This window comes from Mytilus edulis, chromosome 6 (assembly GCF_963676685.1).
Source record: "Mytilus edulis chromosome 6, xbMytEdul2.2, whole genome shotgun sequence".
Classification (NCBI taxonomy): Eukaryota; Metazoa; Mollusca; class Bivalvia; order Mytilida; family Mytilidae; genus Mytilus; species Mytilus edulis.
In genome coordinates, this window is record NC_092349.1 from 79,434,331 (window position 1) to 79,459,065 (window position 24,735).

General features: G+C 30.6%; 1 protein-coding gene across 1 annotated transcript; it reads left to right on the top strand.

Moving 5' to 3' along the window:
• The first annotated feature begins 11,562 nt into the window (after window positions 1-11,562).
• LOC139528556 (uncharacterized) lies at window positions 11,563-18,654 on the top strand. Its single transcript, XM_071324587.1, has 7 exons — window positions 11,563-11,687; window positions 13,044-13,130; window positions 13,592-13,918; window positions 15,164-15,282; window positions 15,513-15,693; window positions 16,036-16,128; window positions 17,666-18,654. The coding sequence occupies exons 2-7, from the start codon at window positions 13,067-13,069 to the stop codon at window positions 17,809-17,811; spliced, it is 930 nt and encodes a 309-aa protein (XP_071180688.1). The 5' UTR covers window positions 11,563-11,687; window positions 13,044-13,066; the 3' UTR covers window positions 17,812-18,654.
• The last annotated feature ends 6,081 nt before the right edge of the window (window positions 18,655-24,735 follow it).

Genomic DNA, 24,735 nt, shown 5'->3' on the forward strand with positions numbered 1-24,735 from the left:
TAGATGTAGGTTATCAATACAAGATGCAATGAATACTATCCAATTCTCGGGATAGTCTTTAACATCATGAACTCAGTTATGCAAGTTTTAAAGTATTTGTAACGGAACACACACGTTTGTAAGCATCACAAGTTTCCTGCGTTAAATAGATTAACAGTTAGGCACCTGAAGATCGCTATAATAAATTTGAAGATGAGAGTACTTCGTTCAGCGTTTTGGGTCTACAGTTGAGATATGAGTACGTCGAATATGTTACATTAAATTCAACAAAACATTTATAAAAAGACCTAGGGAAATGTATTGTACAGCACCAGAAAAAAAAATAAAGTTGAGGAATACCTTTCACAAAAAGCGGGCTAAATTTCAATTTGTTTGAAAGTATGGATATATGAAATTTTGTGTTTAAGATGAAACATGAAGATTTCAAACTCAAATTTATATTTCCGAGTTCGATTGTTCATTTCCATATTGACCTTGTATCAAACGTTTAATAAAATATCAACAAAAGATCGTTTTGTGTTATACACTTTCAATGTTGTTTATTTATCACCTGGTTCTAGATTTGGTTTGGATGGCATTTAAATTTGATACAAATGTATTTGTTTCAAATTACGCATTGTTCAGTCAAACTGTAGTTTAGATACATAAAAAAAGCTAGAAGTATGTAGGTAACACATAAGCTCTCAATATCATTTATATGACCTAAACGTATGATTGTATATCTTATTGAAAAAGGATTAAGATTGACGTGTTTGACGCCAATGGCAAGATTGTAAAGCCTCTCATGCTTTCAATCCATATTTGCTTGCTAAAATTTGATAAATGTAAATGAAGATATATTTGTTGTCGAACTACGCTTGTGATGAATATTATTTTTACTGTTAATATAAAATAAAACACTACTGAATGGGATTATAATTAAAATAAATCGAATAAATCAGTAATGAAGAAATTATTTTTTTGAAATAAGATTATCCTACGTTGTGATCCTAGGCCATTTTATTTGGGGAGATGTTTATGTACAAGGTCAGGAATAATGCAGGTAATTTTTACTCCTTGTGTTGATTCATAACGTGTTTTCACTCCTACCAAAAAGTTTGTCTACTTATTCATATACTTTGGGGATTATATTTTTGAATATATATAAAGGACGTATCACCAAGTCTATGCTTTTGAAATAGGCCGTTTCTTTATAACTTTGAACATATTTTGACAATGTTTTTGCATGACAACTTTTAAATCTTTCTTTTTTTGGATTATATTTTTACATTAAAAGATCACACATTAGACTAGTATTAATTTGTTTTTTGATACGTATCAAATCACTCTGAACATTATATGTTTAATTCTACCATAGCCACGTGTTAATTAGTTCCAAAATAAGTCAAAGAATGCAAAATTTAGAAAAAAAAATGCTATAGTATGTGACGTCATTTTTATGACTTTTTGCGTTTAGGCCTGGACTAAGTCGGGTGTGTCTATTTTCTGTGTTGGTCTTTGTATTATGTATCCGGTTTTTGTTTTCTGTAATTAGTTAATACTTCAGTTTTATCATGTATATCTTTTATATTCATTTGATAAAATTTACTGTTTGCAATAGCATAAATTGTTCTAAATAATAAGGATGTTTTTATCACAAGCAGAAAACCGAAGCCGTATTTGGCACAACCTTTTTTCAACTTTTGATCATCAGTGCCGTACATCTTTGTACTTTTTCGTTTATATCTTGGCGTCACTGGTAAGTCATGTGTGGACGAGGCGCGTTTTAGACATATTGAGTTTTAAACCTGATGCCTTTTGTTGTCTATTATTCATGTGTTTCTTTGTCTAATACGTTCTCCTATTTATTTGTAATGTAGTCCTGTAATATTATGTTGTCATTTTAATGTTATATTTAACATTGCCATTAAAGTGCGAGGTTTGGCATGCCTCAAAACCAGGTTCAACCCAACATTTTTTCTTTAAAAATGTCCTGTACCAAGTCAGGAAAATGGCCATTGTTATATTATAGTTCGTTTCTGTGTGTGTAACATTTTAACGAGGTGTTTCCGTTGTGTCGTTTGTTTTCTCTTATATTTGAGTGTGAATTCATATTATTATAAGACGTGTCACGGTAGTTTTCTATCCCAAATTCATGTATTTGGTTTTGATGTTATATTTGTTATTCTCATCGGATTTTGTCTAATGCTTAATCCGTTTCTGTGTGTGTTACATTTTAATGTTGTGTCGTTGTTCTCCTCTTATATTTAATGCGTTTCTCTCAGTTTTAGTTTGTTACCCAGACTTTGTTTTTGTCCATAGATTTACGAGTTTTGAACAGCGGTATACTACTGCTGCCTTTATTATTCACAACCTATTTTCTTATAACTTAACGACTGCAGATACACGGTCAAATAACAAACTAAAATATAAACAATTCTATGACAATACGTATATAAAAGGAGGGTGAAAGATACCAAAGGGACATTCAAACTCATAGATTGACATGAGACTAGGCAACACAAACCCCTAAAGAAACTGAGGATCGCAAGTGCTCTGCTGGTAATGGACAATAAAAAAATGTAAGAGTACATCGATTTTTTATGAAGAGTAGATTATAATTTGACAGGTAAGCTTAAAATCACTTCGAATGTAAAAAACACAATGAAAACTTATACATGTAGTGGATGTACGAAATAATAAATGTTTCACTAATGCGTGTATCTAAATACCGGGATTTTGATCTAGTTTCTTGCAAAGAAATAAATGATTTGATTTAAAATTTGAGTTTAGAATACTTGTCGATAAAAATTATTAACTACCGTATATCTGCCGTAGATTTATTTTTGCTTTGTGCGCGGGTTATGAAATGCGAAAATGGAACATGAGTAACTTCCCCTGCATATTAAAGATTATCTTTTTTTTTCATTTTAACGTCTCAAAATGTTATATTACTACTTGTTAAATCAGTGCTTAAATTGAATTGATCGACATAATGTGTATATTTTATCTCTGATTTCATCATAAATAAATGAACTAATGATTAATGTACATGCTATCCGTTTCAAAACACACCAAACAGGGACACCCTTAATATTGTTAATCAGCAATCTTTTGACTATCATGTTTATCGTCATTACCTGAACAATTTGCTTAAAATGTAAAAGTTATATTTTCACAGATCTTTGCATACATACGTTTTACTAATGCTTTGTTATAGATCATGAAAATGATACGAAACCTTAATTCATTACCAATGCGCACTGTACTTGTCCTGACACTATTAAAGTTCATCAAGCTACATCCTTATGTGGGATAAACTTGAAATAATTTTTGATCCGTAAATGTAGGTAGTCACAATTTCCTAATGACTGCCGTGCTTAAAAAAGAGGGACGAAAGATACCAAAGGGACTGTCAAGCTCATAAATCTTAAATAAACTGACAACGTCATGGCTAAAAATGAAAAAGACAAACAGACAAACAATAGTACACATGACACAACATAGAAAACTAAAGAATAAACAACACGAACCCCACCAAAAACTAAGGGTGATCTCAGGTGCTCCGGAAGGGTAAGCAGATCCTGCTCTACATGCACATAATATATTATAAACAAAAATTGCCGAATAATTCGTGCAAAAACGTCAATTTGTTTCTACCTCTTGGTGAACATAGGAAGGAAGTGACGATTTCCCTAGACACACGAATGATGTTCAATAAAATCATCATTTTTGACAACGGAAATTCAAAACTGGAAAGAGAAAGGGGTCTTTTCTTTTTAAAACAGTTTTAAGTATTTAATTTAGTATTAAATTGTCATCGATGATTCATCAGTCAATTAAATTCTTGTTTTTTACATCTTCGATTATGAACTGTAGTTATGTTTTCGTGTGAACTTTTGCAATCATTGGAAATTAAAGAAAGTGAGAATTAACCTGTCAATTTTATCATCAAATTATGTAAGAAAATGTACGTGCTATACGGTATCAAAATTGTATTGTTAGAAGACAAGTCCTGTATACATGTACTAATCCGTATTATTTTGACATTTAAATATTATAAAATAGATTCATGGGTATCTAATAACATCCAATGACATCAATGCGATGAGAAAATACATTCTAATTGGTGATAGGTCGGGGAATTGTGCATTGACCTTTCTATAGGGATGTTATAAATTCCCAATTAGTCATAGTGCTAAAGTTTACAAAGAATAGTTTCATGTTTTTTTCAAACATATCTGTCTCATATCCTCATTAGTATAATTCGTCGCTAGATAAAGACGGAGGTTGCATTCGGTATATAGTATGTGGTAATGTATTACTTAGTATGTAAAAGAATAATAATCATAACATCATTAACAAATCACATACAAGATTAATACAGTTGATAGCGGGGATTTACTTAGAGTATATATTTCATTCTCTTTGACGTATTCATTATTAATTTATTTATTTTCTTGGGTGGATAATGTGATCAGAAACCTCTAGTATACTATTTCAATCTTGTTACCTGTAATTGAATGGAAATTAAAAAAACAAAACTATTACTTTTCTTTATTCTACTTTTATATGACTTCTAAAATGTAGAAATCAGCTGATGATTTTTTAAATGTTATAAAACATATTATTTCAAAAACACATTTTAATTAAGATGCTATTGATACTTCATTTACATTTTTCCCGGTAATTCTACAAAAGGGTGACTGTAATATGTTATTTATATAAAATCAATTTTATGGAATAAGTTGATATCTTTGTTGAATCCCCCCTCTTCCAAAATAAAACCAAAAAAGAAGACAAAAAAATGCTATTCAGATATATGTATTTAAGATATAAGTACATGTTATATACTAGTATATCGTTGGATATATATTCAGACATTTTTTACAAATATATGCATACATATATTAATAGTCTCATTTTTTTCCTTTTGTTTTGACATGTTGAATTAGTGACTGCCTTTAACATGTTTTGTGCTTTTAGACTGTTTATTCCCATTTTCATGTATTTTATTTACCACAATTGCATCTTTCAACAAGACGACTTACATATACATAGTGGTTAGCATGTGCAATGTGTCAAGGTAAAACCATTTAAATCAATTGACCTATAAACTAAAAGTATATAAAGTAAAGTAAAGACTTTTTTCTAACTCTTTCTAGTATATTATACACCTCATCATTCGACTGAGTCTCTATAAGGGCACACTACAGTTTTTATGTCTAAAATCCCAATTAATTATAAAAACGTTTTTGTTTCCTCTTTGGAGATAAATATAACAATGATTGTTATTCTAGTTTCATATTAATTGTTGCTAATATGTGATCAATATATAAATATAATATTTGAATATTATTGATAAATTGATTTATCACATATTTTGTACTGATATGTACGTTTTTGCATGGCCAATAATAGCCGGAAGTCAATGTTGGTTATCAGCCCTCGAAATCCATATCAAGCCCCCGAGTTTAACTTCCGGTAACCTGTCAATCAAAGACTATTTGTAAACAAGTTGAACACAATGAAAAGAAATTGAGAATGTTACGAATCTGCTGTAGAAGAAAAAAGTAGAAATCAACAGTGAAAATCACAAAAGTGTTCGTAAAATTTTGACTTCATAAAGAATTTAGAAAATATATGAAGCCACATATGATTAATGTACATGCTATCCGTTTCAAAACACACCAAACAGGGACACCCTTAATATTGTTAATCAGCAATCTTTTGACTATCATGTTTATCGTCATTACCTGAACAATTTGCTTAAAATGTAAAAGTTATATTTTCACAGATCTTTGCATACATACGTTTTACTAATGCTTTGTTATAGATCATGAAAATGATACGAAACCTTAATTCATTACCAATGCGCACTGTACTTGTCCTGACACTATTAAAGTTCATCAAGCTACATCCTTATGTGGGATAAACTTGAAATAATTGTTGATCCGTAAATGTAGGTAGTCACAATTTCCTAATGACTGCCGTGCTTAAAAAAGAGGGACGAAAGATACCAAAGGGACTGTCAAGCTCATAAATCTTAAATAAACTGACAACGTCATGGCTAAAAATGAAAAAGACAAACAGACAAACAATAGTACACATGACACAACATAGAAAACTAAAGAATAAACAACACGAACCCCACCAAAAACTAAGGGTGATCTCAGGTGCTCCGGATGGGTAAGCAGATCCTGCTCTACATGCACATAATATATTATAAACAAAAATTGCCGAATAATTCGTGCAAAAACGTCAATTTGTTTCTACCTCTTGGTGAACATAGGAAGGAAGTGACGATTTCCCTAGACACACGAATGATGTTCAATAAAATCATCATTTTTGACAACGGAAATTCAAAACTGGAAAGAGAAAGGGGTCTTTTCTTTTTAAAACAGTTTTAAGTATTTAATTTAGTATTAAATTGTCATCGATGATTCATCAGTCAATTAAATTCTTGTTTTTTACATCTTCGATTATGAACTGTAGTTATGTTTTCGTGTGAACTTTTGCAATCATTGGAAATTAAAGAAAGTGAGAATTAACCTGTCAATTTTATCATCAAATTATGTAAGAAAATGTACGTGCTATACGGTATCAAAATTGTATTGTTAGAAGACAAGTCCTGTATACATGTACTAATCCGTATTATTTTGACATTTAAATATTATAAAATAGATTCATGGGTATCTAATAACATCCAATGACATCAATGCGATGAGAAAATACATTCTAATTGGTGATAGGTCGGGGAATTGTGCATTGACCTTTCTATAGGGATGTTATAAATTCCCAATTAGTCATAGTGCTAAAGTTTACAAAGAATAGTTTCATGTTTTTTTCAAACATATCTGTCTCATATCCTCATTAGTATAATTCGTCGCTAGATAAAGACGGAGGTTGCATTCGGTATATAGTATGTGGTAATGTATTACTTAGTATGTAAAAGAATAATAATCATAACATCATTAACAAATCACATACAAGATTAATACAGTTGATAGCGGGGATTTACTTAGAGTATATATTTCATTCTCTTTGACGTATTCATTATTAATTTATTTATTTTCTTGGGTGGATAATGTGATCAGAAACCTCTAGTATACTATTTCAATCTTGTTACCTGTAATTGAATGGAAATTAAAAAAACAAAACTATTACTTTTCTTTATTCTACTTTTATATGACTTCTAAAATGTAGAAATCAGCTGATGATTTTTTAAATGTTATAAAACATATTATTTCAAAAACACATTTTAATTAAGATGCTATTGATACTTCATTTACATTTTTCCCGGTAATTCTACAAAAGGGTGACTGTAATATGTTATTTATATAAAATCAATTTTATGGAATAAGTTGATATCTTTGTTGAATCCCCCCTCTTCCAAAATAAAACCAAAAAAGAAGACAAAAAAATGCTATTCAGATATATGTATTTAAGATATAAGTACATGTTATATACTAGTATATCGTTGGATATATATTCAGACATTTTTTACAAATATATGCATACATATATTAATAGTCTCATTTTTTTCCTTTTGTTTTGACATGTTGAATTAGTGACTGCCTTTAACATGTTTTGTGCTTTTAGACTGTTTATTCCCATTTTCATGTATTTTATTTACCACAATTGCATCTTTCAACAAGACGACTTACATATACATAGTGGTTAGCATGTGCAATGTGTCAAGGTAAAACCATTTAAATCAATTGACCTATAAACTAAAAGTATATAAAGTAAAGTAAAGACTTTTTTCTAACTCTTTCTAGTATATTATACACCTCATCATTCGACTGAGTCTCTATAAGGGCACACTACAGTTTTTATGTCTAAAATCCCAATTAATTATAAAAACGTTTTTGTTTCCTCTTTGGAGATAAATATAACAATGATTGTTATTCTAGTTTCATATTAATTGTTGCTAATATGTGATCAATATATAAATATAATATTTGAATATTATTGATAAATTGATTTATCACATATTTTGTACTGATATGTACGTTTTTGCATGGCCAATAATAGCCGGAAGTCAATGTTGGTTATCAGCCCTCGAAATCCATATCAAGCCCCCGAGTTTAACTTCCGGTAACCTGTCAATCAAAGACTATTTGTAAACAAGTTGAACACAATGAAAAGAAATTGAGAATGTTACGAATCTGCTGTAGAAGAAAAAAGTAGAAATCAACAGTGAAAAATCACAAAAGTGTTCGTAAAATTTTGACTTCATAAAGAATTTAGAAAATATATGAAGCCACACTGGAATGAGTAGCGATATAGGATTCTTCTTAAGCATTTTTTAATATTTGTAATGTAACACTTTAAAGTTGTTTAATATTTGCAATTCTTAGAATTAATATATTTATTGTTAATTATTTCTGAAACTTTTCACAAAACGTTGTTTACCTACTGTGATACGAACTTTTTTTTAACTAACAGTGATACATTTTTTATTTTTTTCGTTAAATATCTTTTTGATTTTTGAAGAAATATCAAACATAATCGTTTTTTTTATTCATTTTTCGAAGCTATTAAAGAACTGTAAAATATTGAACAGAAATGCTCACGAACTTGTTTTCATCAAGGCCGTTGTAAATGAGCTGACGATTGTAAACAAGCAACTTGTTGGCTTTTCGTTTGAAGTCCCTTTTAATCGTATAGCTTACATTCTGTTAAACGTATACTAGATGAACCTTATATAGTCTTATTGTCAGTTAGAATAAAGTCACTAATAATTTGCGGATCTTATACATTCACAAATTACAACATGTGTAACTATCAACAAAATAAAAAAAAATAACTGTTATCTAGTTGTATCTAACTGTCATTTCGAATCCCAATTTTTTTATAACAGAAGTTTTGTATTATTCTGACGTCTGTAATAAAACTTTCTTAACCGGAAATCCATTTTTATCTCCGTCTAAATCCATAGAAAAAGGAAATACTTCCGATTAAAATTCTGAATGCATTCTATGTCATACCTGATAGACAACCTTTCAATAGAGATTGTATTAATAGTTTACAGTCGTTTCTCTACTATCGTGCTCCTTCAATTAATATATCAACCACAACTGTAATAGTTTTTATTTGAAAAGCTTCTGGAAAGATGTTCAGTTAATTATTGATATTGGGTGAATATTATCGCCAATAAAATGATGCGAAATTTGTGGCTTATAGTCGACAATGAAAACAGTTGTACAAGTTACAAGAATGATTTTTTATTTAAGCAATATAATTAAATATTAATAGGTTATGTTGCTATTTCTAACACTCGTACCACATTTTCTAAACCATATATTTAAGATCTAACATCCAAATAAAAATCAAACTCCATAAATATCTTACAGTACAAAATAAACATGTAAAGCTCTCGTACTAACTTATTAAACAATGAGTTGGTAGTCAGAATAATTTGAACACATCTACGGTTATAGGTAATACTAAACTATATATTAAAGTCAAAGACAAGATATTGATTATTTTTTTTATTTGTTACACAGATAGGTTCAAGGTTACAATACTAAAAACTCGGGTGTTACCAGAAATTAGGTCAAATATGAATGTGATTTGTATTGTTTAAAAAGGTTAAAGATCATTATGATATAGGGTTGTTTTTGTTCGGTAATCATAATAGACTGATAATGTAAGAGTTACATCAAGATCCTTTACTTTTGAGGACAGCACATAGGTCAGAACATAATCACTCTGTTTTGCTAAAAAAAATGTTTATCAAGTCTAAAAAAGTTGCAGACTATTGTTTTGACTTTGGCAAGACCATAATTTTAACAGTTCGTTTATTATTGAAACAGGTATACATGTAACACTTAAATTTTTAAATACCTCTATATTATATTGTATTGTACAAGTTAGCATATGAATGATTCAAAGCTTAATTTAGGTTGATAAAGATATGGTGAAACCCCGATCGTTTTTGATTTAATAAAAATAGAACGATCTTTTTATATCTTATATTAGCAAAACTTTTGTATCCTCAATTATTTTAAATAGAATATTGAAGGTATACGAGGGCAGCACTATTGATATAAACTGTTTTTCGAAAGGGTAAAGTTCATTAGAGTTGATCGAACAATATGTGCAGAAAATATAATTTCAAAGGTATGCTATAAACTTACTTTTAAACTTATTATGAAATAATGATGCATATAAAAGTAGCTCTATAACATGAAGCTATTTTTCCCGATATAGTTTCAATATATTTTCCACGAATTCATTTATAGGACTTTCTGGTTCGACTTTTCCTTGGAGTTCGGTATTTTTGTAGTTTTACTTTTATTATACTAGTCAGATTACACAAGGAACATGCATTGATTTCTTTTTACTTTGTTATCGATTTGCTAATCCATTATTAAAACACTTCCGTGATCGTTACGTCAACAAAGCAGATTAATATTAAGAGGTTGAGATTTATAATAATTGGCAACTTAGATAAGTTCCGATGTTCTGATTTTACTATTCGGACTTTGTTATTTGTAAATTTTATAACTTGACAAACCGCAAACTTTAAAAAGTTCTTGGAATTATAAGTTTGTTCAACTATGGGTATTTGGTTTACTTAGCGCCTGGTTAAGGTTGCGGTTACAATATCATTTAAACATATTGTCAGGTTAATTTATGATCAAAACGTAATTGAAATATTTAAAAAAAACTAACTGTACAATAGGTAAAATTAATAGTTTTGGTACCTTTAATAATAATCGATAGAAATGTTAGAGTCGTAATATGATTTAAAATTTAAGTTAAGATTTTTTATTAATATAAAAAAAGAAATTGTGGTATCATTTACATCCAATATTAATATAAAATCTTAGTCTTTACTCTTATGACTAAACAACGTGACAAGATAGTGCTTTGTTTTGTTTACATTTTTGATTTTTAACACAATACGCTGCCCTAAAGTAACAAATATACGGGTGTGACTATACCCGAAATTTTCAATCATATTTTAATCGTGAACAAGATAATAGAATATCCAGACCAGTAGTATTGTTTTTTGTAATATTTGGTTACACAAAAGTAAAATCAAGCATTTGTAAGAGTTATGCATACAACCATTTGATTTAAAGTTAGTGTTGTTTTAATACTTCAAAATCTCCTAAATGCCCAAAAAAATTACATACACGTTTGGGGTCATTATTCTATTTGTACTCAAACTGGTAGTTCCATTAATCTACTTTGTTTATAAAGAGGACTATGGATTGAGGTTTGAGATCTGAATGGGAAAAAATGACTTTTTTTAAAGAAAAAAAAGTGGCAATGTTTAGGGGAAGGACAAATGTTACCAAATTATTGTGATACAGATATTTTCTTTAGTCTCAAGATTTGCATATACTTGTATTGACATTCTCCCCGACCATGTGTTTTAACAGTTCAGTAGTAAGTTAAATAGGTTCAACATTTAATTTGAATCTTTAAAGACCTATATACCAATTTTTACTGCACTTGAACAAGATAACATAGATATTGGGAAGTCCCGGGTACGAACATTCGTCGTTGTATAAAAATAGAAATTTATGATATAAAGTATTAAGATTATATTTTATCCCCGTTTAGTTTAGATAGTATAGTGCAGACAAAAAACAGAAATCATCGTTACATACTATTCGTCGGCACTGCATTGATAGCTACATTTAGTAAGAGTTCAGTCCACATTTGATGCAGAACATACAATATTGCAGGTAAGCTTTGAACTAACTGAAATAAGATTTCACGATGCAAACCCAAGTATAAAGAAAACATTGAAATTATACAAATGTTTCCCCCTTATTTCAAAATCTAAAACATATAGAATTTGAGACAGAACTTTGGAGAAAATTCCAGGGAACATTCATGTTTTTGTCATCTATCAAAACGATGATTTTTTTTAATATTTTGCTTTTCTATGTGAGTTTGTTATTGTTTTGAAATTCAAATAGGGTACATTTAGTGCACTATTGAAGTAATTGAACTCCCTTGAAGACGCTTTTGTTATGTTGAATATTTACGCGAATGATTTGTAAAAGTTCATTGCCAGTATGAAAAACAATAGCAAAGAAACATACAAAACAGGGTATTTTTTAACGGCTCAGTAAAATAATAAATTAATGCGCTTATCATTCAATCATCACGATTGGTGCTGATCGTCTTAAAACAGATGTTGTACATTTTATTTGTAAATTTCAGCGAAGTGAATAATTTGATAATTTGACAAACCACAATTAGTAAATATATATTGTTTATTTGTGGTTATTTTGTTGAATTATCGCCGGGTGAGTTGTGCGGTTACGGTATTATTTAAATGTTTCAGCTGGTTAATTATTGATCAAAACGCAATTGATATACTTTGAAAAAAGAATGTAATACATTTATTACTGGTGCCCTTTAAATTAACAGAGCGAACTTTAAAATCGATATATTTAAAGTTTAAGTTTGGCCTACTGATCAGCATTTACTTTGATAGCAAACAAGTGACAATATTTCTCACCTTTTTGTTTGCAATATAGTTCACTGACTTAACGTAAAAGGTATACGGGTATGCCCACACCTAAAAACCAACAACATGAATGTATTTAAATCGTAAACATGGTATCAAAATAAGATATTTTGTGTTCTTTTTATGCCCCATTTATGGACATTATATTTTCTGGTCTGTGTGTCCGTTTGTCCGTGTGTCCGTCTGTTTGTTCGTTTGTCCGTCTGTCCCGCATCAGGTTAAAGTTCTTGGTCGAGGTATTTTTTTAAGAAGTTGAAGTCCAATCAACTTGAAACTTTGTACACATGTTCCCTATGATATGATCTTTCTAATTTGTATGCCAAATTAGAGTTTTTATCTCATTTTCACAGTCCACTGAACGTACAAAATGATAGCGGGGATGGGGCATCCTTGTACTAATGACACATTCTTATTATGTGTCAATTTTGATACAACAATCGAGTATTACTTGTACTGTTAAACATTTTTAAATACAAAAAAGACAATGCAAATCTTTTTTTATCACAATTTTATTGAAAATATCATTCATTTATCAATCAACGACATTTTTCGTTCATTTTAGATTTTTTTTATAGACCATCCAATATGAATAGAATGTTTGTTTACATTTTTATGATGGTATTCGCTGTGGATAAAGTATCTACGTCAGGTAAGAAGAAAATAAAATCACATAAATTCTGAACTAATTTTTTATCGCATTACACATGGTGATATTACTACATGACTTTTTGTACATGGTACACCTTCATTTTCCCTCTACATGCTCTACGTCACCAACCAACGTTTATGCAATTTCCTACAAAATGTATTTAAATAATTTTCTATACCAAGTAAATAAGGTATGTTTTAAGTTATCACCAGAAAAAATTGTACCTCTTGTACAATGATTTTTATGAACACTCATATATTTTATCATAGTAACAAATGTGTATAATGATATTAAACGATACACTTATCCTCTTAATTTAAAAATATAGTACAAATGTATCACATACTTTGGAAAAGCTGTTTTTCCGAATGTTGCCACTTTTATTAGTCTAAAAAATGCAATCAAAGACTTGTCCATAATTATAATAAAGATATCTTTTATCAAATTTAATTTGCTTTCAGCTTCGTGGAATCTAACAACCTTGCCCGTTAGCTTTGGAAAAGACGTTATTTTGTGGTGCTACATGGGTGAGAAAAAGGAAAACAATTTTTCAAAACAACAAACAGATCTTCGACAGTGGACAGGAGGCCAACAATACGATTTGCTTTGTATGGATAATAAATGCCTAAATCCATTTAAGTATGAAATGTTAACACGAAATAACAGTCAAGATTTTGGGTTATTGATTCACAATTTAAGTGAATCAGATTTGGATTGTCAATACACGTGTTCCTGTGGATTTTCTGATTTCACTAAGAAACTATCTGTCGAACCAAACCATGTTATGTGTAAGTACTTGTAAGTTTTAAAACATGCATAAAAAGTTTAATTGAGTTGTATATCATCCTACATTTTGTTTACATTTAGTAACAAAAGAGACCGGAAATACGAAAAATGACAACCACTCAGGGTTTCCGCTGGCGGTCGCCATTTTCGCAATTTGCGAAAAAATAATAATAGTGGCGATAAAAATTCGTCATTTGCGAAAGAATTTGGCGAAAGAAATATATAAACCGATTTATTTTCCTCCATCTTGTTTATTTACTTTTTTTCGAGTTTCTCGGACTTTACCCGATCAGACAATACTCGGAATTCACCTTGACCTCATTAAGATTTACACAGAAAATCAATAATCAGCTGATTGCATTTTATAGCTATCGGCAACAAAGGACTAATTAATAAAGGTGTTGATTGAATTGTTTCACAAAATGATATGGTCAAATGGCTTCCGCTATAAATGTCACATACAGAATTTATTTACATCTTTGCGACGCACGTGTTTGAAGCAAGTCCCTTTAAAGATAGTTTTGAAAAGAAAGCTGTTGTTGTGACGAAAATTGTTCAAAAGCAAGAAAAATCTCCGATTTAAAACTTTAATTCTTTTATCCTTTGACTTTAATAAAGGCGTTTGAGTGACACATGCACGTGTTTCAAGCATAGTTGTACGTCTCAACTTTTGAATTTACGATGGTCAAGAAAAGAAAACTGTCGTTATGAAAAAATCTATCCAAAAGGCTGGGAACAACCCCTCGAATGAGAGTAACCCTTCAATGTAATGACTACACATGAAATGAGGGATCAATTTCATGTGATAAAAGCTTTTGTTTTGTTGTAAAAATTACTACTTAGTACAAAAGGGCACAACAGGAAAAATATATTTATGTTACTTGGCGAAAAAAATAATAAAGTGGCGAAAAATATATTGTTTTGGCGAAAGAGGTGGCGAAAAAAATAATTGACCCAGGGGAAACCCTGCAACCACTGTATATCCAATCAAACATTCAGACATAGACAAAATGTCTTTAAAAATGTGGCAATTCCATAATTTAAAGATTTATTTGAATTTCATACATTTGAAAAAGACAAATAAAAGATTTTTTTAGCGCGATTTGTTAACCCATATGATATTGACGTCAAAGATATTTATTAATTGAATGAGCAATTAGCATTGTTTGAATAATTTTATTATCGAATGTGATATATTATAATTGACATATTGTTCTATGTTAATATTTTGTTAATTTCCATTATAGCTCTACCAGCTAATCAAACAACAATAACAAATGGAAAAAATATCAACAATGGCAACTTGAAAATAGAAATCATGCTTGATAAGGTGAATCCTGTTCCGCATTGTTCAGCACTATTTAAGGTGAGAAGGCAAATTACTTAATATTACTAATTAATTCAATTACATACCGAAACACTTTTTACATTCAGCATAAAAATAATGTAGAAACAAATACAGTACCGAATGGTACATTTTCCATTCATTTTAATGAAGTAATATTATGTTATGTTTGAGGTAGTGAGATATAAAAATTTACATTAAATCAATAATTAAGTAAGGTACTCAAAACAGACCATTCCTCTTTTTTGCAGGGTCAGTTTATCAATGAGACAACTGTTACTGTGATGAGGTGGTACACATATCATAACGATGTCAGAGTGATTTATAATTTTCCTGTTGACGATATCGGATGTGAAGGGAGACTGCAAATACTGTGCACACTTGTGTATCGTAATGTTACAATTTTTGACGAAGACATAGACATGTGTCTAAGTAAGTTTATACTTTTTTTTGGTCTGAATTGCTGTTACTTCTGTTTCGTCTTGCATTGTACAGTAGTAAAAAATGTCAATGCAAACACTGTAAAGTTGTGCAGTAAACTTGTATCTAATATTTTATTTAACTTTCATAGTTAGTACCTTGCATGTAATAAGTCAAAAATTTAACACGGCGTTTTCTCCAGTTGACTATCATGTAACATTGGAGAAGACAAAGACAATGTGAACGTAACATTAAACAGGGCTTTTTAATGTGTATTTAAATATATTCTCATTCTTAATGGCTTTTGAAAATGTGTCTCTTTTCATTAATCTTATGATTGTTTTTAATTTATAGAAGAGGAAGCAAGCATGCTGATAATGACTTCACTAGCCATCGGATTTTCAGGATGTGTTATAATATTGTCGATTTGCATATGGTTGACTAAAAGTAAGTTTAATATTCTATTTAATGAGACACATAATAGATTTAGTGATCACTTACATCTTATATATCAAAGTGAACTTGAAATTAAAGATATTATAGACACAGATAAATCTGCTTCATATTTAGACCTTTTTCTCGAAATGACCACTGATTGTAGGTTGAATACCAAAATTGATGACAATCGTGATGATTTTAATTTTCCTATAGTCAACTTTCCATTTCTGTGTAGCAACATCCCAGCGGCACCAAAAGCTAAGTACGTTGATTTTGATGAACGAGGAATACTGCTTTCTCAAAAGTTGCTAAGACAGGGCTATGAATCAAACAAATTGAGGTCATTACTCAAGAAATTTTACGGACGCCATCATCAGCTGATTGGCCACTGTGACAAAAGTGTGTCAGAAATCATATCTGATATTCTTACTCAGTCATAATAATATACCGAACTAAAAGAAGAAATAACACGACGGGTGCCGTATACGGTGCAGTAAATGCTTACCCTTCCGGGGCACCTAATTTAACTCCCGGGTTTTAGTGGAGTTCTTGTTGTTTCTTATTCATTATTTATAACTGTTTATGTAGATGTCCTTTGGTTTTGTGAGTCTTTGTTTACTCCTTGGTTTTGATTGTTGTTGTCTTATGACACTTCGTTTAGTCAAATACAATGTAAATTTACTCCCCATAGACACCAGCGTAATATTTTGTGTGCCGGACGGGTGATAATTCTACACAAAACTTTATCAGAATAACAAAAAGTAGCAACGATTAAATACAGTATAACATTGTAGAGAATTTTTTGTCAAATACCGATAGGGTGGGGTTCGTGTCCTTTATTCTTTAGTTTTCTATGTTGTGTCATGTGTACTATTGTTTGTCTGTTTGTCTTTTTCATTTTTAGCCATGGCGTAATGAGTTTATTTCCGATTTATGAGTTTGACTGTCCCTCTGGTATCTTTCGTCCCTCTTTTATCTTCATGTGTATTCCTTGGTTATTATTCCAAACGGTTTATATATAAGGATGCTATATCATTATTATTCATGTCAAAACAGAAGTGCTGACCAAAGGGATAGTGATCCTGACGGCAAAGAAAACTTATCATATATATATAATCACCTGAATGAATTTTTTTTACGCCAAATGCTCGTTTTGTTAACCAAAGACTCAACCATGTCAACAGTAACGCTTGAATATAAACGTTAAAAAGGCCAGCATACGCAGAATCAAATTTACGGCTGCTTGGATTAATACAAACTATATTCATTGTTTTAATAGCTCTTTAAATCAGTTGAGATGAATAGAAATAAGCAGCCTACGTTGATACGTTTCAAACGATCAAAAGATGAACGTAGAATTCGATTACTCAATCGTATTGTATTGTTCAATTTATTAGTAGTTTTAAAAATATTTCGTACCAAATAGTTTTGTTTTTAACATATAGTTGAAAGTCTAAAATGTTTGGACTTGACAGGTATAAAGTTTTATCTTAACATAAACATGATCAACACTCACAATATAATTTCAACTTTTTCTTTTTGAAAGGACGTAAGGACCAGTTTGATTTACGATGCTGGACCAACGGAAAGAAGAAACAAATGGACAGTACAATTGTCAATCAAGTGCAATTACTGACTCCTTCAGAAAAATATCATCATGAAAAAGAAACATCAACAATGATAGACGTCTAGTCAATATTTGTTTATCATCATGATTGTGAACATTTGCAATACGTTTCAAGTGTACTGTACTGATGCTTGTGTTATCACGACACAGTAACATTTGGCAGTTCAATGATGTCATTCTGTGAAATGACCCCGGACCAACCGGTTTAACTCTTTATTAACAAGAGAACTAGAGATACGTACATTGATAAAAACATGATTTGTCCACCAATTAAATACTAATGTACTGCTTATGATTGTTGATTAAACAGAAGATATCAAAGTCAGGAAACACCATCCATTACTATGAATCAAGATAGTGCATTTTAGCGTAAGAAGGTCCTATCAATGAATTTTATCAGTATCTAAGCAGAATTGTATTTTGTATTTATTGTATTAAATCAATTTTCTAATATGATATGACTACCATGAAGGTCTTTCACAATCAGTTTTTTGAGAGTACCATTTCATTATGTGAAGTCATCTGTAAATATGTCCTATTCATGACCAGCAAGTATTATTTCATATTTCAAGGTGCAGCTAAACGTGTTATAATTGTTTTATGTGTTGTAGATAAAGGAAAGTGTTAAGATTCATTGATAAGTCGTGTATAATTGGTATTATTTATTGTAATAATGAATTCAAAAGTGTGATTGTGAAAATGGATGCATTTCATGAAGTCCTTAGCCTTTGGCAATTGCTGATAACCAATTTGAAAGGCTTCATTTACAAGATTTAGATTAGACAAGTACAGGTATCAGTTTTCGAAGACGAACATAACATTGTGAACTTGTTAAGTGCTTTCAACAATTATGATATTAATAATTTTTTTTTATAAAATATGTTTTAAATAAAGCCTATTGAGAACTATATAGGTTACGTTGAATATTTTATACTGCTTTTCTTCTTCATACCAAATAGTTAAAGCGGTAATGATCATCCATTCATCAATGACCGGAAAATTTAAATAACAGATATAATGTTAAATCGCAAAAATTCAAAAGGGAAATTCCCTAATCAAATGGCAAAATCAAATGAGTAAAACATCAAACGAAAGGACAACAACTGTCATATTTCTGACTTGGAACAGGCATTTTCAAATGTAGAAAATGTTGAATTGGACCTGGTTTTATAGCGCTAAACCTCTCACTTGTATGACAGTTGCATCAAATTCCAGGTTCCTTGCTTATTGTATATTGTGTTTATGTGTGTTGAATTAAGGAATAAAAGGAAATGACACAATACATTTAGTGCGTCAGAAGGGCTTTTCATGATTTCAATCATTTCCGAACCAGGGATGCATTGCTAACTTATAGCGCAAAAGGACATGTTAAATAGAGGAACGAAATTATGTTTGTCATTTTGGGACATTTATAGCCGACCGGTTGAGTTTGTATCAATGTTAAAGGAGGTATGATTGCCTTACATGTACTTCGTTTAAATTTTGGTAGATAGTTGTCTTATTGGCAATCATACCACATCTTATTGTAATACAGAAAAAAAACCAGCAAATTATATAACATTGTACACGAGACATCTTATATAGATGATTTCCTGTCAACGAATTGTCCTGATTTCGTATAACGATGATGTTCAAATTATAAAACCGCAATCCTGTTTTCTCTTCTTTGATTGGGGAGTAATACATGGAGCCTCATATTCGGATTTTTGTAACAGCACAACACTTGCTCCAACATATAGAACTGTGGCGTAAGTTATACTGAAATGCTCACGACGTATGACCTATTCTACTCGTATAATATTTTGAGGAAAATTTCGAATAAAACAAGAAGTTGTAGTATGTTGGCAATTGAGGCAACCCACTACAACAGACCAAATGACACAGAAATGTTTATCTATTAGTCATGATACAGTCTTCAACAATACCGCTTCATCAGCTATAAAAGTCCCCGGAATGACAAATGGAAAACAATTCAACTAGAAAATTAACGGCCTCATTCAAGCACAAAAAATGAACGAATCACAAATAGGTAACACATCATCAAACGACAACCAAGGAATTATTTGGCTATTTCATTAGGGTCTTTCTGTTTTGAATTTTCTTCGGAGTTCAGTATTTTTGTGATTTTACTTTTTACAGACTTCTGACTTGGGACAGGCACATGCACAAATAATGTGGTGCGGTCAATCATGTCAGTGGGATCCAAACCCTCATCCTCACCTGGGACATAGGTTTAACAGTACAACATAAGAACGAACTATATACATCAGTAGAAAAAGGCTTAGGGAAGGGTTGGGATACCGCGAACATGTTAAATCCCGCCACATTATTTATGTATCTGCCTGTCTGAAGTCAGGAGCTTGTTATTCAGTGGTCGTTTGTTTATGCGTAACATATTTGTTTTTAGTTCATTTTTTTTTATATATAATTATGCCGTTAGTTTTCTGGTTTGAATTGTTTTACATTGTCATATCGGGGCCTTTTATAGCTGACTATGGCCTTAGTTCATTGTTGAAGGCCGTACAGTGACCTATAGTTGTTAATGTCTGTGTCATTTTGGTTTCTTGTGAACAGTTGTCTCATTGGCAATCCTACCACATCTTCTTTTTTTATATTAACTCATCAGATAGATACAAATAAAAATACAATTAACAAAAACAGAGTGGACCTGGCCGGGTACTAAACATATACTTGTATTTCCCAACAACAAAAACACACTAAGGTAAGATCTAAGAGTTCTTTCAGATATTGTCACAGTTAGTTCAAAGCAACTAACAACTAATAACAGCAATCATGCATCTAAGGCTAAATTATCAATCAGTACACACCCAAGGTTGTCTTTGTCTTAGATATGACGACACAATAATATTCCTCTGATCCTACAAAGCACGTTTTGTTGTAACCAGTGACTAATCTGTATTTTCAAACATACAAACTGTCAGATGATAACACGGTTCACGTCTGTGAGAAATACAAAACAAATGTTCACAGCTAATTGTATAGAGTTATAGCATCTCATTATCATATCTTATATTATATTCAAGATACAAAATGACGTTAATTTGTTTCTGATAGAAGGGAGTATTTCAGAAAAATACAAGTTTTGAGATCAGATTTCATGAAATTTTGATAATTTTTGTTTAACTGTTATATTTACAAAACCTATGCTCATAAAATGATATTATTTATATAATACTTTTAGTATTCAAAACGAATTAAAATATTTTAAAAGTTACTCTTTGCAAGAAATACCGGTAATGTTATATCTAATGGTGTTTGTATTGGAATTGGAAATGAACAACTACAAATCGTTGAGCAAAACAAGTACCTGGGCGTTATTTTTAGCGAGAAACTTAAATATACTGCTGCAGCGGATGCATTTGTCAAAGCCGGTGGTAGAGGACTTGGTGCTGCTATTTTAAAAGTTCATTCATACAAAGGAATTGGATTTAAAACCTTTGAAACTGTGTTTAACTTCTGTGTCAGCCCTGTTTTAGATTATTTTTCTGGTGTTTGGGGCTACAATACTTATAATGGCATTGATATGATACAAAACAGAGCAGTACGTTATGTCTGTGGTTTACATCGGTTTGCACCCATTATATCATTAAACAGTTAATTTGGCTGGTTACCACCAATGCAGAAAAAATTGTTAAATATGGCACGCCTATGAAACCGTGTCATTCTTATGGACGACGAGAGACTCACGAAAAAAGTTTTCGAGTGGGAGTATAAGATTACTAGTAATTGATTATGGTTTACACAAGCTATGGACATCTTTAATAAACTTGGTTTAAGTTACCTCTATGAAACAAAACAAATAGTGGACATACCAGAAGCTTAAGAAAAACTTTTATGTTATACTGAAAGTGAATGGAAATACAAATCTGCTTTATCACCGAAACTACGAACATTTGTGACCTTCAAAGAAAATTACGAACTAGAACAGTATATCACATCACGTCTAAACAAGAACGATCGGCTCTTTCCCAATTAAGATGTGGGATTGTTCCTATACGCATTGAGACTGGAAGGTTCCGTAACGAAGCGCTACCAGACCGAATATGTGTACTGTGTGAAAAGCAAGAGGTCGAAGATGAAAAACATTTTATGTTAAACTGTCCATGTTATGACAAACTTAGACAAAGGTTTCTACCTATGGCCGCATTAGACAATTTTAGTGACAATAGCGAAAAACTTATCCTTTTATTGAAATACTATCAAATTCAAACTGCAAAATGTTTAAATTCAGCTTCCATTCATAGAAAAAAACAACTTTACGTCTAATTCTGTATTTTTATTTTGTAAACTTTTACGTTTTTGGATATGATTTTATATTGCTTAAGTGACATATAGGTCCAATGGGCCGGGTGTAAATATCAAATTGTTATGTATATAATTGTATAAATGTATGTTGTAATACACATGTCACTATATAAATAATTACTTACTTACTATATCTTATGGTGTTTGTATACGTACGCGCGTTATTATTAGAGCAAAGTGTAACATTAAAATTACTATTCAAGACAAAACATGTTAAGTGATACAAAATCCGTAAAAACCCATAGATAATTGTTGTTATTGACGTCAATAAAGGTATACGTGTATTACATGTATTATTAGGTCACGTTGATAATTTGAAACTGGAGGTGATTTCCCCCAATGTCCTATCGTTTATGTTTGTAATATTAACTGATGTGCACGAATATCAAATCAACGAAAATATCAAAGTACATTGAAATGTTACTAACTAGTCTTTGTGCGGTCGTAAAAAGTACAAATATATACTAGTTGCGGGTTGTGCATGTTTTAAACTGAAAATATTTCTGTGTACATATTTTTGTATATACTCAGATACAACAAAACGAATTAGCAGTTTCGGTTAGCGTGATTTGTTCTTCAAAGTTTGCCGGTTGTCGTTTGTTTTTGTTTATAGTTTTATGCATAAACCAGGCTGAAAGTTTTCTCGTATGAACATTTTTGTGTGTTTGCTATTACAGAGTCTTTCATAGTTAATGTTTGTATATTTGTCGCTCGTTGAATTTTGCTTGTCACTATAATCTGTGTCATTTAATTGGTGTCTGGCCAAGGTTGTCTCATTGAAAATCATACCGAATTTCTTACAAGAGTTCTATCCTATATATTAAATTCCCTTAGCAGCTGTACGACGGACAACTGGTGCAAAGTAAAGAAAATATGAGTCAACGGTCACAGTACACCAATGCTTAAAAAACCCCACATAAAGTCAGTTATATACGCGAAATGGCATATATGAAACAACTCAAACGAGTTCTAATTGAATTACGAATGCGGTAGAACTAATTTTAAACGTTAATACTTTTAATGAAAATCCTATCTTGCAAAGTTGAAACTGTTCATGCTCAGTAAATACAAATTAGGCACGTGTTACTACTATGACTCTGAGAATCATAACTAAAGGAGCTCCAATTGAAACATATAAGACGAAATATTGATGCATGCATATATCGGCGGCGAAAAATTATGACTAATATTTTTATAAATAGTTAACAATAATAAATCTATGAGTAATAATGTTACTCTAACTTATCATTTTGATGAAAATAAACCGGTAAAGGTCTTTACATCAAAGGCATAATTGAGATGTAGTGTTTGAAACAGGTCATATATATTTGAAAGAGGGTTAAAGGACATGTTTACTAGATACTTTGTGTACTATTTGTCGTTTAAAAGGGTATTTAGTGCAGATGATCTAATTGTTTAGAAGGTAATTTGATAAAACAAAACATCCACGGGTTATTTATCTCTTTTATCATCAATGAAATAAACTAAAAACCCTATTTTATTTATTCAGTATTACAATTTATCAACATAATTTATTTGATTAACACAAGTACATGTATATTGGTCAATATTTGTTTTAGCATAAACCACATTATTGAACTCTCTTGTTATTATGATTTTAAAGTTTGTATACTTGGATTTTGTCAATGCAGTCTATAATACATGTAAGTTTTAATCATGTCCCTTTGTTTGTCATATAGTTATTAACCTAAATGCAAACTTTGTTTTTCCGTGATTTTCAAATGTTTATAGCGTTAATGATGAGAATATCCAGAAAAAACGATGTGGACGCACGAGATTTAAAAAGTATTAATTTCATCTATGTCGATGGACCTGTTAAATTTAAAAGAAAACATTATTACATTGACATGTAGGTGACGCAAAAGAACTATATGAAATCAAGACCAAAAACAAAGAAATAATACAGCTAAAGTCTTTTCAAAATTACATGTTACTATGAGAGCAAAACAACGGAACAACTGAATCACTGAAAATGAAAAATAAAATGAAAAAGACCAAAACACGTCCTTTTTTTGCTCTAGTTAATATATACAAAGTATTCTAAACAGACTGATTGAAAACCGTTTCATCTGTAAATTGTTGATAAACGACCGGAATTCATTTGACTAGAGTAATGTTATATGTTATCATTGCTGTGTTCTTAATGCTATATATCTTCGTAATATTTTATTTGTCTTTGCAACCGATTTGAGCGCCACAGATGAGTTGTGTAAAGGCAAAAAATTCGTCTTGAGTACTGATTTATAAGTTTGTATACTTAATGATTTTGTGTATAAACAAGGTCGACTCTACTGTTGCTGGACGTTTCGTCTCTGAGAGATCACCATTCTAAGATGTTTGCTTGTGTATATGTGATACATAGTATAATGCACCTATATCAATGTGTTAAATGAATTAATATACATTCAGCTTTATTTATTGTATACTAAATTGTTCTAATTTTAGGAGCAAAAAGAAGTATATTGATGATTATTCTATTGTTCTACTATCCTTTGGATGTCTTGTGTTTCTTATTACATATATTATTGATGTTTTAATTTTTTAAAAGAAGTAGGTCGTATATTATCAAATTTGAAAAAAAAACCATTCTTCTCACAGTTCGATCCTTACCTCATTATGTAAGATAAAGGTAGTTTCCCTTA